Below are 14,942 nucleotides of genomic sequence, written 5' to 3' on the forward strand. Positions count from 1 at the left end.
CTTCATTTGGTAAAAAGAAAGACTTTAGCAGGTGTTTAAAATTAAATTCCGAGGGTTCAAGCTCCCACTGAAATTGCAAACCAAGTGACCAAGCTGCCAGCGAGAACGGTTTCGGTGTTCCCACAGCCTTCATACAGGACAACACTTTCAATCCAAGCAGCACAGGGGAAATATGAAAAAATCGAAGGGGGTATAGTAAAACCTTATAATTTTAACGATCACTATAAAAGGAGCACCAGGCACGAAGCCTGGCATCTCAAACTCGCTCTCTCTTCTTCTTGTAGCGGTTGCAATATTTGCTTCTAATCAAGCATGGCATCAGCCGCATCCTTATTGCTTGACCCGACTTCTGCTGTTAGCTCTTTGGAAAAGAGAGTTGCAACTCGCCCACCCACCAAGAAGGCGAGCTCGGGCTCTTGGCTCCTTCACTTGATACCTGCAACATTGCGACCATATGCGGACTTGGCTCGTGTCCACAGGAGTATAGCATTTTGGCTTGTGGCTTGGCCTCAATTGTGGTATTATGTTTTCTCGTCAATTAATTGTGTTAGTTGTGTGTATGTGTGTGTGTGTGTTGCAAGCAGGGGCAGAGGTAAGTGCGGGCTGCATGGGACATATGCCCCATGGAACCTGTTATAAAACCTTGTTTTTAATGATTGGATCTAGGTAGATTTCGATCTAATTATATAAGTAAACCTCATGAGGTCGAGTCACTGCGTTGAAGCTCATTGAAAATTTGTTACCTATATATTTAATGTCCCCTAAGAAAAAAATTCTGGCTCTGCCCCTTGCTGCAACTGAATTTATACTCCACCATGTGGTTGTCTGATTTGAAAAGCTCAAATCCATATGCTTGAGGAAGGAAAAAATACATCGAAGATCGATTTCAATCTGTAGTTATTGTCAGGTTCTTATTTAAAAAATCAAAATTACCCCTCAAAAGAGAGAAAGAAGTTTGTTTAAGGAAAGTCGTTTGTTTCATACTTTCTTTTTTCTCTTTCTCTTCCTTCCAAGGGCATTTCAATTTTTTTAAAAAAAAAACAGCTTTAACTTTTATATTTGTAATTTAATCTCAATTGTGTGATTCCCATCAAAGTTTGGTATTAAGGTAACTCCTTGTTTTACATCTGTAAAGATTAATCTTCACTTGTAATTTTTGTTGGGTTTAGGAAGATGAGTTTATGGTGTGAGTTTGGTGCAGGGGAATTGCTTTGGCTACACCGCCTGGTAGGCTTCCGGATCTGAGCTTGCTGTGGATGCTTGCTTGGGTTTCCTTCTTCGAGAAAGGGTTGGCCTGCACTATCGATGACATATTCGATCGGGATCTTGATGCCAAGGTATAATTCCTTGTCTCTCGTTCCTGTTCATGCAGAATTTGTTACTATCAGAGATTAAAGAAGAGGCAATATTTCATTTCTGTAAGAATTAATTCATGCATCCATTTGTAACGTCTCGAAAATCAAGTCGTCCCTTGTGAATAAATGAAACATTAGGCGGTCTTTTTGCCGATATTTGAGTTCATTTTCTTCATCTAGTAACAGCTTGTGTGACGTTTAATTTTAACGCATATAATATTTGCTGTATCGTGTTTCTTCGAACATCCATTCTAAAGCTCCAAAGTTAACCTTCTCGTATGGCATCACAGGTGCAACGTACAAAATCAAGGCCACTCGCATGTGGACTTATCACTCCCTTCAAGGCAACACTATTTCTTGCCTTTCAAACCTTACTTTACATTGTTGTTCTCTCACTTACAAACACATTTTGGTATCTCTCTCTCTCTCTCTCTCTCTCTCTCTCTCTATATATATATATATATATATATATATATATATATATATCCTCAACTAAAAATTTCTATATTTTCTCCCTGTCTCAAAATGATTTGGGGAAGGTTACTGTAGGATTCATATGCTTTTCTACAGAAAATATGTGGTTTGATTCTCTGGAATAACTTCCCTCTTTTTTGGCAGTTTGGGTGTTGGAACTGCAATACTATTGCTGGTTTTCGCTTACCCATTGATGAAGAGAATTACATATTGGGTATGCTTCGCTTTTAATATACTAATCTTCTTTTGCTCAACTACAGTTGTTGATCATGGTGAACTTAATTGCAGCCATCAGCATTCCTAGGTCTGACGCTCAGTTGTGGAATCTTAATCGGTTGGTCAGCGGTTAAAGGGAGCTTAAGTATTGTTGACATCTTCCCATTATTCATTTCTTGTGTAATGTGGACTATGGTACATGACACTATGTACGCACAACTGGTACGTGAAATTTTCGTACTTTATGTTTACTGCAATCATAAAGTTAACATATTTTTGAAGGTCACATGAATTTGATACAACGGTTGGAAGAGTGTGATAGTGAAAAAAATCACTTTTTCTGAAGGTACTGCATTTGTATGATGATAAGCCTGAGACTGGATCCATTTAGTCAGATCTGGTGAGAAAACATGATCTAAATACAATTAATTAAACTTGCAAATGACATGCAGCTGCACTGACTGAATCGATTAAGAGTTCAAAATCCAACCAATCCCTGTTGGGATTGGTTTGTCACTACAACTTTAGGTTTTAGTAGACTCTGAATTAGATTAGGAAAGAACTAATCAGGTTGTGTCCTGTTAAAAGTGGATCTGAACTGCATTTACTGATTTACATGCATCTGGCGATCCACAAGCCAACATTTTTCCGAAGGCCCAGTAAATTTCTGAACTATAGTAAGATTTTACCGGGGACATGCATGGATGACCATGTTTAACTGTCTCTGTTGGGGCATGTGAGTGCAAAATTTGCGTACTTTTCCCGTTGTGAATCATAATTTGGAGATTTGGTAACTGCGAGCCCAATTGTATCAGGATAAGAAAGACGACGTGAAAGCTGGTGTAAAGTCCGTAGCCTTGATGTTTGGAGAATCAACAAAGAGTTGGATAAGTGGATTTGGAGTTGCCACCATTACTTTCTTCCTCCTCACTGGATACACAGCTGGCTTGGGTACGTGGTCTCTCTCTCTCTCTCTCTCTCTCTCTCTCTCTCTCTCTCACTGTGTGTGTGTTCTTATAAAAGAATCATTGTTCTTCCTGAGCAGGTTGGCCATACTATGCATTTTTGGCAGTTGCAGCTGCGCAACTAGTGTGGCAGATTTGGACCCTTGATATATCAAGACCTGAAAACTGCTTCAAAAGGTCAGTACTGCTGACAACTATAATCTATTAATCATTATTGAGATTATGTGTCTTCTATAGTTGTATAGAATAGAGAACAGGTAATGAAAGAAAATAAGATGTTTCTTGCTTGTTTTCTTGAATACCCATGTCAGGTTTGAATCAAACCAATACTTTGGAGCTTTCGTCTTCCTCGGGATTCTGACCGGAAAACTCGTGCAGTGAAAGACACAAGTGACCGTGGCCATGACTCCTTGTGCCACGTTTATGATGGAAAAGTGGAGGAATAAGATCTCTTCTCTCGGGTTCATCTGAAAGTCTTCTGACCGTTGATGTGGGACCCAAGTGTGGGGTTTAGTAGAATAAGCATGTACTTGCGTTATACAATGTCTAATATCTCTCGTTGATAGTAAAACTATGTGCCAGTGTGATTAGAAGTAACACATTTTTTTTCTTGAGAAAGTATATTTTGTGTTGGCTACGTATGATGATTGGTTTGTGATGTCTTATACGAATGCACTCAGATTTTTTCTTGAGAAAGTATATTTTGTGTTGACTATGTATGATGAATGGTTTATGAGATCTTATATGAATGCACCCTTTTACCGACGAAGCAATATGTGCAGTTGTCTATCGTTGTTAAGACAGGCAATATTTTTGAAGCGGGGTCGATGAACAATCCTAAAGAACTGAGTTTCATGCATTCAATTTTGGCTTCCCTCCTATGTCACGATAAGCTGACATCAAGTGCATAAAGGACCGACTGAAAGTGAGTTTAGCTTGAATGTGGTGTAAAATATATTGGTTCAGAGAAAAATTGTGCAGTAAAACTTGAACTGCGATCTCCCTGACACAATCTCAAGCTAGTCTGTAGTGGAATTTGAATTTTATATTCCCTTTTAAAAAGAGCACATTGCCGATTTGCTCTAGATCAGCTACATCATATGACGTGCTGAAATATGCGAATCTTCTTGCTTTTTCTGTCACAAAGCCCACAGCATCACACGAGACGTTGCTCTTCAATGAAACACATTATGTAGTCATGCGCAACGACTTCGTTCAGTAACAAGTAGATCTTATATCGATATCAATATTCCCTTCGTTCTTGGAGCCTACTTTAGGTGTCATTTTGTACAAGAGAGCAGGTGCTATCAGTATCAATGGCCAAAGGGACTACAGCTTTAAGCTGTGTCATCGCTATCGATCTGTATCCATCTGAAACCGCCGGAGAGAAGCCCATACAACTGGCTTTGCTCCTTTTTCTAATTTTTGTTACTGTTAAATTGATCTTATGTCTTTAAATGGAAAAGGAAAAGAGTAGGACAATTCGTCGTCGTTCACTACAGCCGGATCAATTGTCCGAATCCATTTTAATAGCAGGAGCGTAACAAGCACGTATACACACACGACATTTGCACACAGAAGCTATTCATTTGGACCATCAGAGATCCAACACAGAGAATGGCGGCTCCGCAGGAATACAAGTTGATTCTCAGCGATTCTGTAGAAGGGAAGCCAAAACAGGTTCCCAGCACAAGACTCTTTTTCACCCAGTGCCTGAAAGTCGTGCATAACAATGCATCGCGGCTGCAAACCCAAGCACGTCCAGAAACAGACCTACTTAAGTCGGGTCAACCAACCAACTAGAACTACTGGTAGAACCTGAACACGGACAAATAAGAGTGCCGTCCAGCCGGCCAAGTGTTCAGGACTCGGAATCAATTAGCCGTGAACCTGGTAAATAAAAGCTACGACTAATCCTAGCTTGCCTATCAAAAAACAGAAAACCTCGATTCCTTTGAAGAGATTAGCTAAAGAAGTGTTGCCTTCTTTGTACACACATCAATCCTACTAATTGCACTACAACCTTTTCCCTTGACGAGGCATGCAACCTTGTGGACGAAAGCCACCATTCATCAGAGATAATCCCACGTAATATACAGACGATGCAGAGTTTCCCCTTCAAAACCCAACTATGCATGCAATCGTGCACACGTTTAAGGGATGCACGAAATCAACAAAAACGCGTCACGGTGTTCTGTTTTACGATTTATCTATTTAATGGTGATATACCGGTTCGTTCCGTGCTTGGCCCAGTGATCCTTGAGATCCACTGGCAGAGACAAGTCTTGGCCCTCGGCTGCGAGCTTGTTGAGCAATTTGTTGAAGGCGCTGCCGCTCATCTTTCGGCCGCTCATGCGGGCGTGCCTCTTGTTAGGCATTACGGGCAGCGGGTACATGGATATGGTGGTCGTGCAGCACGCAGACTGCCAGCCTCCATTGCCCCACTTGTAGCACTGCTGGAAGGAGCCAGTGCAGGAGCAGACGGGGATCGGCATTGTTGTGTCATCGAACGTCACTTGGTTCAGTCCCAAGTCTTGATCCTTCCACTCGTGCTTGGTCACTGAGAGCTGCTTGTTGAGATCCTCGCCTGTTGCCTGCCGCCTGGATTTCCTTGCCCTTGGCATTCTGGGGCTACTTACTGTTTTGCTTTCTTTCCGTGGTCGCTTCATACGCCTGGGTTTTACGTTGAGAACCTGGTCTGATACTGCAATTGGAAAGGCGTCGGCAGCCGAGTTATCTCTCGGGTGATAGGCCATGTCTGCATGCAAGTGCTTACTGCCTGGACGCGGATTGGCGCCATGAGTGCTTGAGGGGCAGGGCATGCCATTCTCCCTTGCATACTCGAGAGCCGAAATGGCTGCATCACGTTCCATGATAGCTGCATTCCTCTCAGCAAAGGCAGCATCCCGTTGCATGTAAGCCAGGTCCCTCTCGGCCAGTGCAGACTTCTTCTCGTTCACAGCTGCATCCCTCTGCTGGATTGCAGCATCTCTCTCGGCCATAATGCCCATCAACTTTATAGCTGCGTGATCCTTCATTGACTGTTGTGCTATCCACTGTCAGCCACAAACTAGAATCATCATCAATGATTCCATTGCAATTTGTTTTAGTTTTGCCAAAACATTCTCTCTCTCTCTCTCTCTCTCTCTCTCTCTTCAGGAGCACCACAATGATTACCTGATGAGAAAGCACAGGTTTGAACTGATCTGGTTTGTGCCTTCCATTTTCCCTTTGACCGCCTTCTGCCATTGTCCATTCAACTTTAGCAACAGAGAAGAGATTGAATAGCTGCTCTCATTGCCCAACTGCAACAGACAAAAGAAAGCTTCTTTACCTACAACCCAAATTCGAACTCCAAATTAGGGGATAAAGTTGTCAATTCATTTTTGCTATCTTCGTTAGAAACAAGCCCTCGACAAGGAAAGTGAATTTAAGGAAACAAGAAGGGAGAAAGTGAACCAAATCTGAGCTAATGAAACAAAGAATTCGTTAAGATAATGTTCATATCACCTGGAATAAGTTTCTCATGATCGTTGACATATGATAAATAAAGGATAACCGAATATCCAAGCAAAATTCATCCTTTATCAATCTTATAATAAGATACAAGTAATAGACGACGATAACAATCACTGTGTCACACACTTGGGAACTTATTTAAGACATTGCATACCATGTGTATGTTCTGATTTCTCTGGATGAGAAGTTATTTTCCGAACTGTTTTCCCATAGACTATAATGTGTATATAATGTAAATGTTCTCAAAATGAGAAGTATTTCTGAACTCGTTTACAGTTTAACCCCAAACTTCGCAAAAACATCCTTACCTAGGATTGCATAACATCGATTAGCCAATATACAACAGAAAGGCAAGTAAACATCCACGACAAGTTGATATGTCTTTAATTAAATGGCTCCAGGATAAGAGGTGCAATGGAGATATGAACTAGTTTTCTCGTGCATGATAAAGTATCCAACAAACTAGAAAATCCTGCTAAACCTAGAAGCAAGCACAAACAGTTCCAGAAGAAAAGAACATTTGAGTTGTCCCAATATGAACCATATCCTAACTTCTTTCCAATTTCTATAAAATAATATGATTGTCTTAACCAAATCAACTAGAAGCAGGCACAACTAGTTATAGATAACAAGAATATCTTTGAGCTGAACTAGAATGAAATTGTATCCTAATATTTTTTTCCAAATTTTCGTCAGTCTAGGTAGTTCATAGACAACAACTAGGGCATGCTCTCTCTCTCTCTCTCTCTCTCTCTTGAGAGAGAGAGAGAGAGAGAGAGAGAATGTTGTTAAGGATAACAACAGTTTTAAAGAATGATCTACCATAGAGATACAATGACTGGAAAATAAAGTCCAAATGCCACAAACTAATAAAGCCATAAGGAAAAATTCAAGCCAGAGAATAACCACCTCGGTGAAATTTGATTTCTAGATGACATAGCATGTGCTAACCAGCGGACAAGGATGACTTCTCCACCAGAATTCACAAAAAAATTGAAGCAAAAAGTAGCAACAACCCTTGAGAGCACAATGAATGTTGCAGATTAAAATCGATAACATTAGACATTTACTAATGCACTGGCATATTGTCTCCAACCATCAAAACCTCAAGCAAGCTCATCATGTCAACAACAACCTCCAATCAGTGTCATAGTAATCCCATTTGAAGTGGTGTGCACAAGTCCAGTTACTGGTTTATCCCATATAACTTGGTTCTTCCAGTCATAAGAAGGGAACTTCTGAGTCTAAGACATTACTAACGATTGGAGATTGGTAGTTAAGTAGGTTTTTTCCTCCTAGTGTAAATCAATTTACCCAAACTCACCCAATACATGGGAAAGAAGCATCTTATATTGAAGTTCGACCTGAAAAATTCTCACCATCTTCATCGGGTCCCACCCCAAGGTCTACCACTGCCAAGACAGTACACCACCCACATCTCGTATGAAACCTGTGGGTCTAGATTTTCATTCTTGCCAAAGACAACATGCAAAAATATGCTTCCCCACAGTGAGATTGAACAGCCAGAAAATGAACCACACACACACACACACACACACACATATATATATATATTAATGTATGCTCTTCGAAAGGTTGCATATGATTACATATCTAGGTCGTCTTCTTTAATTACTAGGTACATCACGACTGTAAGAAAAAACTAGACCGTAGGAACTAATGAAATAGTATTGAAAATAACACCATGAAAAGACTAGTAAACTAGTAAACCTCATAGCCCAATGAGCCTCACAAAGCAAGCAACACAAAATTAGAGAACTTGAACTTCCCTATTATATGCTAACCTTACCTTCTGAAGTAATTATTGCTACACTGTGATATAGCAACAGGCACATATAAGATCTTTGTCAAATTGAATTTTCCATAGTAGATAGTAAACAGAAAGTTCAGAAAAAGCGGAAGTTTCATAACCCTTCTATAGTATAAACCAAAAATGCAAATAGAGTATGGATACGACTCAACAATGTGGACAGTGAAGATGCAGAAAGAGAGAAATAGGCAACCATCAAACCATCCTTCATAAGGGATTCAATTGATAGATTAAAAGATGAAAACCAAAGGAAAACATGAGAAAGAACAAGAAAATGAGAAGATTATCAACACAAAAAATATAAACACTTTGAAATGTCTTAAGCAAATTGAGAGTTAAACTTTCACAAAAATCAACAACAAGTGCATTCATTTGAAGCTTTCAAAACATGACAACAACATTTTGTCCATTAACATTGTATTCTTGCTATGTATTTTTAATGCCAATCCTTAGAACTATAAGTTTGCATTCCATATTTAACAGCTCTAAGCTTAACTTAAACTTCACAGCTCACGTATGGAACCTTCCCAATGCACGGCTATTCTACAGTACTCTACTCCTCAATAGCCTTCGAACTTTCCATTCTGTCTTAGAGGCACTTTCACCTGATGCTTTTATCTCCACCCCATCATTGCAGCTACGTTACAATATGGGTGCATATATTCTTCGACAAGCTTTTTTTGCTAATAATTGCTCCAACATGTATGATGAAATATTTCCAAGGCAAACCTAAAAAGAACTGAAAAAAATCCCAGTTTCTATCACATAGAGGAGCTCATACAATCACATTCTTGAGGATAAACGCAGCCAACAAAAAACACAGTACAGATGCTTCTAAATACAAGATAACGACCGGAACAGAGTTTGTCTTTTCCTCACTCTCTCCGCCAATCGAGCTGCCATTACGTAGTCTATTTACCAAATTCTCCACATACACTGTCATCATAACGAGGAACCAAGCATCGTTACCTTTTCCCTACTTCTACTACATTCCGGTGGTCTTTCACCAAATACTCCGCAAAAGCCATCATCCTAACCCCGAAACGAGCATCAGTTACTACAGAAACACCTGATTCTAAACTCTCTACAAGAGCACTCAGCTATTAAAAGTAATTCCAGACGTTTTGTGCAAAAAGACGCACAGAAATCGCAATTACAAGGCAGCTAACAGATTATGCAACACAGAACTCCAGAAAAAGCTCGAGTCCATGGACCATCCTTCACAGCGATAGAAATTTTCTAGTGAACCCTTCAAAGAAAGCTCCAGAGAATGACAAAGAGCGAAAAAAGCGAAAACGACTAAACGATAAGCAGATCGACAGAAAGACAAGAAGATCGAACCTATCCCTAAATTTCTTGTCGGCTACCAAATCGACTAAGAAGATGCTTAGATGCAAGCAATCGTTCCGCTACTGCAGATAACGAAACGCTAAGTCAATAGAAGCAGAAGTGGAAACTTTGGGAAAGCACGTAATGTTTTTCGCTTGGAAAGGGAAATGAATCCAGATTATTCACATCAGTAACAGGGAAAATCAAAGACGAACAGGGACAAAAAAAAATTCAAAATTTCCCTCACCTGGAGAGAAAGCCACGCGATTTTTCTTCCCTCCGGGATCGTCGTCCTCTCTCTTTCTCTTTCCTTTTCTCTCTCTCTCTTACTCCCTCCCCCCATTTATAGTCCGGAGTGTGAAATGAGGCTGGTGACGGACACAGAGTCCACTAAAACGGATTTTTTCAGAAAAAGACTCTCTAATTATGTGAATTGACAATTACATGCCTCTCATCCCTATATTAACGTTTTGGTATCAATTTCCACGTTTTATGTTGCATTGAGCAAGGTTAACAGCTTATAATAGTGAAATGAGTTCAAATAACGATATTTACCTTTTCTTCACTTCATGTCATCCGATTTTTTTTCCCGTTCTAAACATACCAACATAGTTTGATTAAATTAACTTCACCAAGTAAAAGCTGATAACCAATAAAATACAGGATTGAATTTGTTAGTAGCTATAAGATAAGCATTAATGCGTTAATAACTCAAAAAACCTTTGTTCAACCTTTTGTACACTTATTCTTATCTTTCTTTTGTTTTCCAATTTAGTTTAATCTAACCTTACAAACAGGGGTAATAATTTATACATTTCTCGAGAACAGACAGAATAAATTCTTCAAGAGATTTACAAATGTCATGAGGCAAGATTTTGCTCAGGTGGTAAAAATTTCATTTTAAAATTCATTCATGATTTCCATCGAAAAAAATTATTCATTTACGATTTAAATACCTTTAAGGAGCATAGGGTAGTTAATCAAGTTAGGGGTTTGTTTAAAATAGGCCACTAATTCGATTTCAGAATGTGAGGACATTGGATATAGCATATCTATTTGATACTAAATTCAATCCAAATCTAAATATAATTCAAATCAGATGTTATTTCTTAAATTTGAATCTCATCTCAATTCTTAAACGATAGTAACTTTTTTTTATATATATATCCATTTTTCTATAACGATTCAATTGAACATTGAATCCAAATGGTGCTTAGTGACATCCTTATTTTTTGATATTGATTTGCTTCAAATATCTGAGATCTTTCGTTTCTAATATGCACAGTGCAATCGTTCCATTAAATCTTTTATCTCTCACTTGCTCACTCTCTCTCTCTCTCTCTCTTTGATTTAATGTTCTCCCTTTAACTTATCATTAATTGGTTTTTATGTCAAACTAGATACTTAATAACCTCAAGTTGGATACTCAATACCATCGATCTCTTTAGATATAAAAAAATCATTCAAAGACATGCAAAAATACTCCCCAAGGGGTTTGACACAATGGTTGGGGCGGGGAGTTCTCATTTCGAATTTGTTTGACATAAATCCTTTATGCCCCAAACAAGGGGTCACTGATGTGCAAGGTGAAGCATGGCATGGGTGGTATCTTAAAGCACCAAAAGCATGCTTTATATCTTAGGAGAATAAGTGGTTGGTGGGTGTTTCGGCTTTCTTCTGGGCAGTAGAAAACCCTAATGATTTAGAAACACATGAAAACTGGACTTAGCCTTTTTCTAATACATGGTCATTTTTATCAGTTATCAATTGAGCACATCGGTTGAATGTTAAACTCAATCTACCTACTTCGCGCCAATTGCCTGCTTTAGAGTTATTGGATTAAAGATCTTCAATAGGAATACACAAATTACACATGCATTTTGTAATAGTGTAGTCCCAAATGAAAAGGACATGGTATCCTTATATATAAAGATCATGACTTTGGAGATACTAAGATCTAAGATCCCAATATTCCATTTTATGTTGAATCAATCAAAACCCTTGGTGTTTCAAGTTAGCAATTGATGTAGAACTTTCAATTGGCAAAGAACATTTTGATTATATTTTTGTAAATAAACATGCGAATTGTTTGTAAGTCAAAAATAAGTTTGGAGCTGGAACTATATTTGACTTGCGATCCACTCAATATGAACCACTTGCTATGACAGTCTAGACAACATTACTTTTTATCTCACTCACTCACTTTGTGGCTTAATACACTTTTTTTAATATTTACTCAAGGAAAACCACATTCAGCAAAACCCTCAAGGTCATACTCGCATGCATGCCTCTAAACTCTAACTTGTTTTGGGGTCTAGTTAGAAACACTCTTCAATTTTAAAATTAATTAGTAGCGCTTGCCACTGTTTGCAACTCAGAAAAATAACGCATTAGAACGTGACCGTGACTGTTGAATTTGAATTTCAACCCCTTGGATGTGAACCACCTTGCCGCGTGATAGTCAATATATTTGTGAAAAGGGTGAAATATTGTTGCAGCCACTCGCGTCTTTATCAATACTCTTAACCATTAATTTATGTGGATTTACTGACAATATTGTCATTTACCTCATAATAGCCATAAGAAACACACAACAAGGATATTGGAAGCAATATTTTGAAGGGTAGTGGTAAATGAGATGATTCATACCGATAGGGTGATGACTATGAGATTTGAATTTGATTGCTTTCTTTAATTGCCAGAGGGCCAGCCAATTGCACCTTCCTCTTTGGAACTAAACTTTGATGCAAATGTTATATATAATTCAGACTCAAACCGCGGACTTTCATTGCCCTAGGAAAACGTGCCTCCCCAATTTATCAACAGATAAAAAGCCCTAGCAAATTATATTTTTGCGAAATGCAAACTATAACGATAAATAACTAAAAAAGTGTGAATTTTAACTCAAGGTAAAAAGTTCACATCATTTTACTGTTAAAGGTCTTGACTTTAGTTAGATCTCTGTTGCATCAAGCTTCACGCCACATTGAGTTATTGAATTTAATCGCAAAATTTAACCACGGTAACATCGAATTAGTTAAAATCATCAAAATTGAAAGACAAACTCAGTAATTTAACCACAGTAATCACATTAACAAGAAGAATGAACAACAGTAAGAGTGTCTTGATAAACTGGCATTCCTATGATTAGAAAACACATTCGAACATACATTTAAGAAGGTTAAGTCCAAGTTTCATTACGCATTCGGCAAATAAACACACGCACAAACACACACACACATACACATGCAACAGCTCGCCAACGCTTGGCGACGAAACAAAAAGGCTTAATTTCGCGCCCAAACTCTTATGGGACCGCCCAGAACTTGGCTCACCCAGATGCTTGGCTTCCTCCTCTCCTTGACCGAGCCATCCCCACAAGAACAGACCCAGTGGGCGAGCCATTTCAGTGCACCCAATCCTCGCCGGGAAGCACACCCAAAGGACAAAATCACAAGAGAAAGCAGAGAGCGTTAAAAATCGCCGTATTCCATTATGACGCTAAGCGAAAGAGAAGGCCAAATCTCTCAAAGCCCTCGGCCAATGGGGAAACGGATAGATACTTCGAAGGAGGCATATTGGACGGCCGAGATGGAGCCAGGTGTACGGCGTAGGATGTACGAGAGGGAGGGCGCGATCCGTGTGAGGTGAGAACCAGCCAATGAGGAGTCGCCTCCCTCCTCCCCTGCTTCGTACTTAAACCCCCGTCTTCCTGATGCTCGGTGTCAGCGAATCGGAATTTCGGAGTTCGTTGTTCTCTCCGAGTCGTGTTCGTGTCGCTTTTCGGGTTTTTGCTTTCTCCGTTGCAAATGTCTGAGGTCGAAGCTCCGGCGGTTGAGCCCGAGGCCCCGGCGGCCGAGGCTGCGGCTCCTGAGCCTGCTCCTGCTCCTGCTCCGGTGGCGGAACCGGTGGCTGATAAGCCCGTGAAGGAAAAGAAGGCCAGGGCGCCGAGGGAGAAGAAGCCCAGGGAGCCTAAGTCGGCTCCGTCTCATCCTCCTTACTTCCAGGTTTGTGCCTAATATTTGAGGTTGATCAGTTTTTCTGATTGAGATTGTGGCGTAGTGTTTTTTCAGTTGATCTTCTCTCAGCCGGCAAATTTTATGTTATTTTGATGTTTGTTCGTCTTTTTTTTCGGAGGTCGAATGATGTTTATTGTGCTTTTCTCGGTTTTCTTTATAAATGAATGGTGTTTTTTGGGACTTTTTTTTTTCTTGAATTGGCACCGACTTTGCTGAAATTCGATTGGTTTTCTGGGAGATAATGATCCGGCAAGCATCGCTGCTTATCGTGACCAATTTGTTTTTCTTTTGGTGCCATAATTTCGATCCTTTGCGAAGAAATTTCTTTCTTTGACGTGATTTTAGTCACTTTCTTCCATTTGTAGTTGTAAGGATATACAGTATGATGTTGCCTTTTGAATGTTGATCTTCTGTTATTTTTCTTCCCATCTCTGTTTGAAGCTTATCATCTTTAAATTTGTTCTTAAAATTTGGTCTATTTCTAGACCCTGTTTTAGTATTTAAAGAGCGATCGTGGTAGTAATTCTGATCTTTACTGTTTTTGTGTTTTACAGATGATCAAGGAAGCCATCACCGCTCTGCACGAGAAAAGTGGCTCGAGCGCCCACGCGATCGCCAAGTACATGGAGTCGAAGCACAAGGCAGTACTTCCAGAGAACTACAAAAAGAAGCTCGCCCTGCAACTCAAGAACGCAGCGGCCAAGGGCAAGCTCGTGAAGGTCAAGGCCTCCTTCAAGCTGGCCGAGGCTCCCAAGAAGAAGCCAGCCACCGCCCCGGCCAAGAGACTTACGAAGCCAGTCGCCGCCGCTAAGCCCAAGAAGACGACGACCAAGAAGCAGGCTCCCGCGGCGTCGGCTAAGCCGGCTAAGAAACCCCCCGCGAAGAAGGCACCTAAGAAGAAGGCCGCCGCTCCGAAGCCCAAGTCCATCAAGACCGCCAAGTCTCCGGCCCCAAAGAAGGCCAAAAAAGCCGCCTGATCGCCATAGAAAATTATAGATCTTGCATGAGTTGGATAAATTTCGACGACATCCAGAAGTTGTAACCCGGTCTTTTTGGTCTCTTGTTCTTCGACCTTGTAAATTCTCAGGTCCTTTTTTTCTCTCTTCTGTGAAAATTGAATGAGCGGTCTGATCTTTGATGTTATCACCATCCTGCCTGTGTTGTTTCTTCTTCTCTGGGTGGTGGATGCGAACTGCGTTTGTGAAAAGGGCCAAAACCGCTAGCTAACTCTAAA

At 40.0% G+C, this 14,942-nt stretch overlaps 3 protein-coding genes across 6 annotated transcripts; 2 read left to right on the forward strand and 1 right to left on the reverse strand.

The window, feature by feature from the left end:
- Window positions 1-312: 312 nt before the first annotated feature.
- On the forward strand, window positions 313-3,391 carry LOC116247474 (4-hydroxybenzoate geranyltransferase 2-like). Its single transcript, XM_031619652.1, has 5 exons — window positions 313-518; window positions 1,202-1,337; window positions 2,861-2,996; window positions 3,091-3,187; window positions 3,322-3,391. Exons 1-5 carry the CDS (start codon window positions 313-315, stop codon window positions 3,389-3,391), a joined length of 645 nt encoding a protein of 214 aa, XP_031475512.1.
- A 1,540-nt stretch (window positions 3,392-4,931) lies between these two features.
- Window positions 4,932-10,043, reverse strand: LOC116249137 (barley B recombinant-like protein D). 4 transcript variants are annotated; one of them, XM_031622298.2, is made up of 4 exons: window positions 9,937-10,002; window positions 9,702-9,772; window positions 6,188-6,315; window positions 4,932-6,080 (listed from the first exon to the last, which is right to left on the reverse strand). In XM_031622298.2, the coding sequence occupies exon 4, from the start codon at window positions 6,046-6,048 to the stop codon at window positions 5,221-5,223; it is 828 nt and encodes a 275-aa protein (XP_031478158.1). In that variant the 5' UTR covers window positions 6,049-6,080; window positions 6,188-6,315; window positions 9,702-9,772; window positions 9,937-10,002; the 3' UTR covers window positions 4,932-5,220. The 4 variants fall into 4 exon arrangements, with proteins under 4 accessions (XP_031478158.1, XP_031478157.1, XP_031478156.1 ...); XM_031622297.2 differs by having other exon boundaries at window positions 4,932-6,066; window positions 9,937-10,000; XM_031622296.2 differs by lacking the exon at window positions 9,702-9,772 and having other exon boundaries at window positions 4,932-6,066; window positions 9,937-10,043.
- Window positions 10,044-13,395: 3,352 nt separating this feature from the next.
- On the forward strand, window positions 13,396-14,851 carry LOC116248460 (histone H1-like). The gene is made up of 2 exons (XM_031621256.2): window positions 13,396-13,696; window positions 14,263-14,851. Exons 1-2 carry the CDS (start codon window positions 13,499-13,501, stop codon window positions 14,683-14,685), a joined length of 621 nt encoding a protein of 206 aa, XP_031477116.1. The 5' UTR covers window positions 13,396-13,498; the 3' UTR covers window positions 14,686-14,851.
- Window positions 14,852-14,942: the final 91 nt, after the last annotated feature.

This window comes from Nymphaea colorata, chromosome 2, assembly GCF_008831285.2.
Source record: "Nymphaea colorata isolate Beijing-Zhang1983 chromosome 2, ASM883128v2, whole genome shotgun sequence".
Lineage (NCBI taxonomy): Eukaryota > Viridiplantae > Streptophyta > Magnoliopsida > Nymphaeales > Nymphaeaceae > Nymphaea > Nymphaea colorata.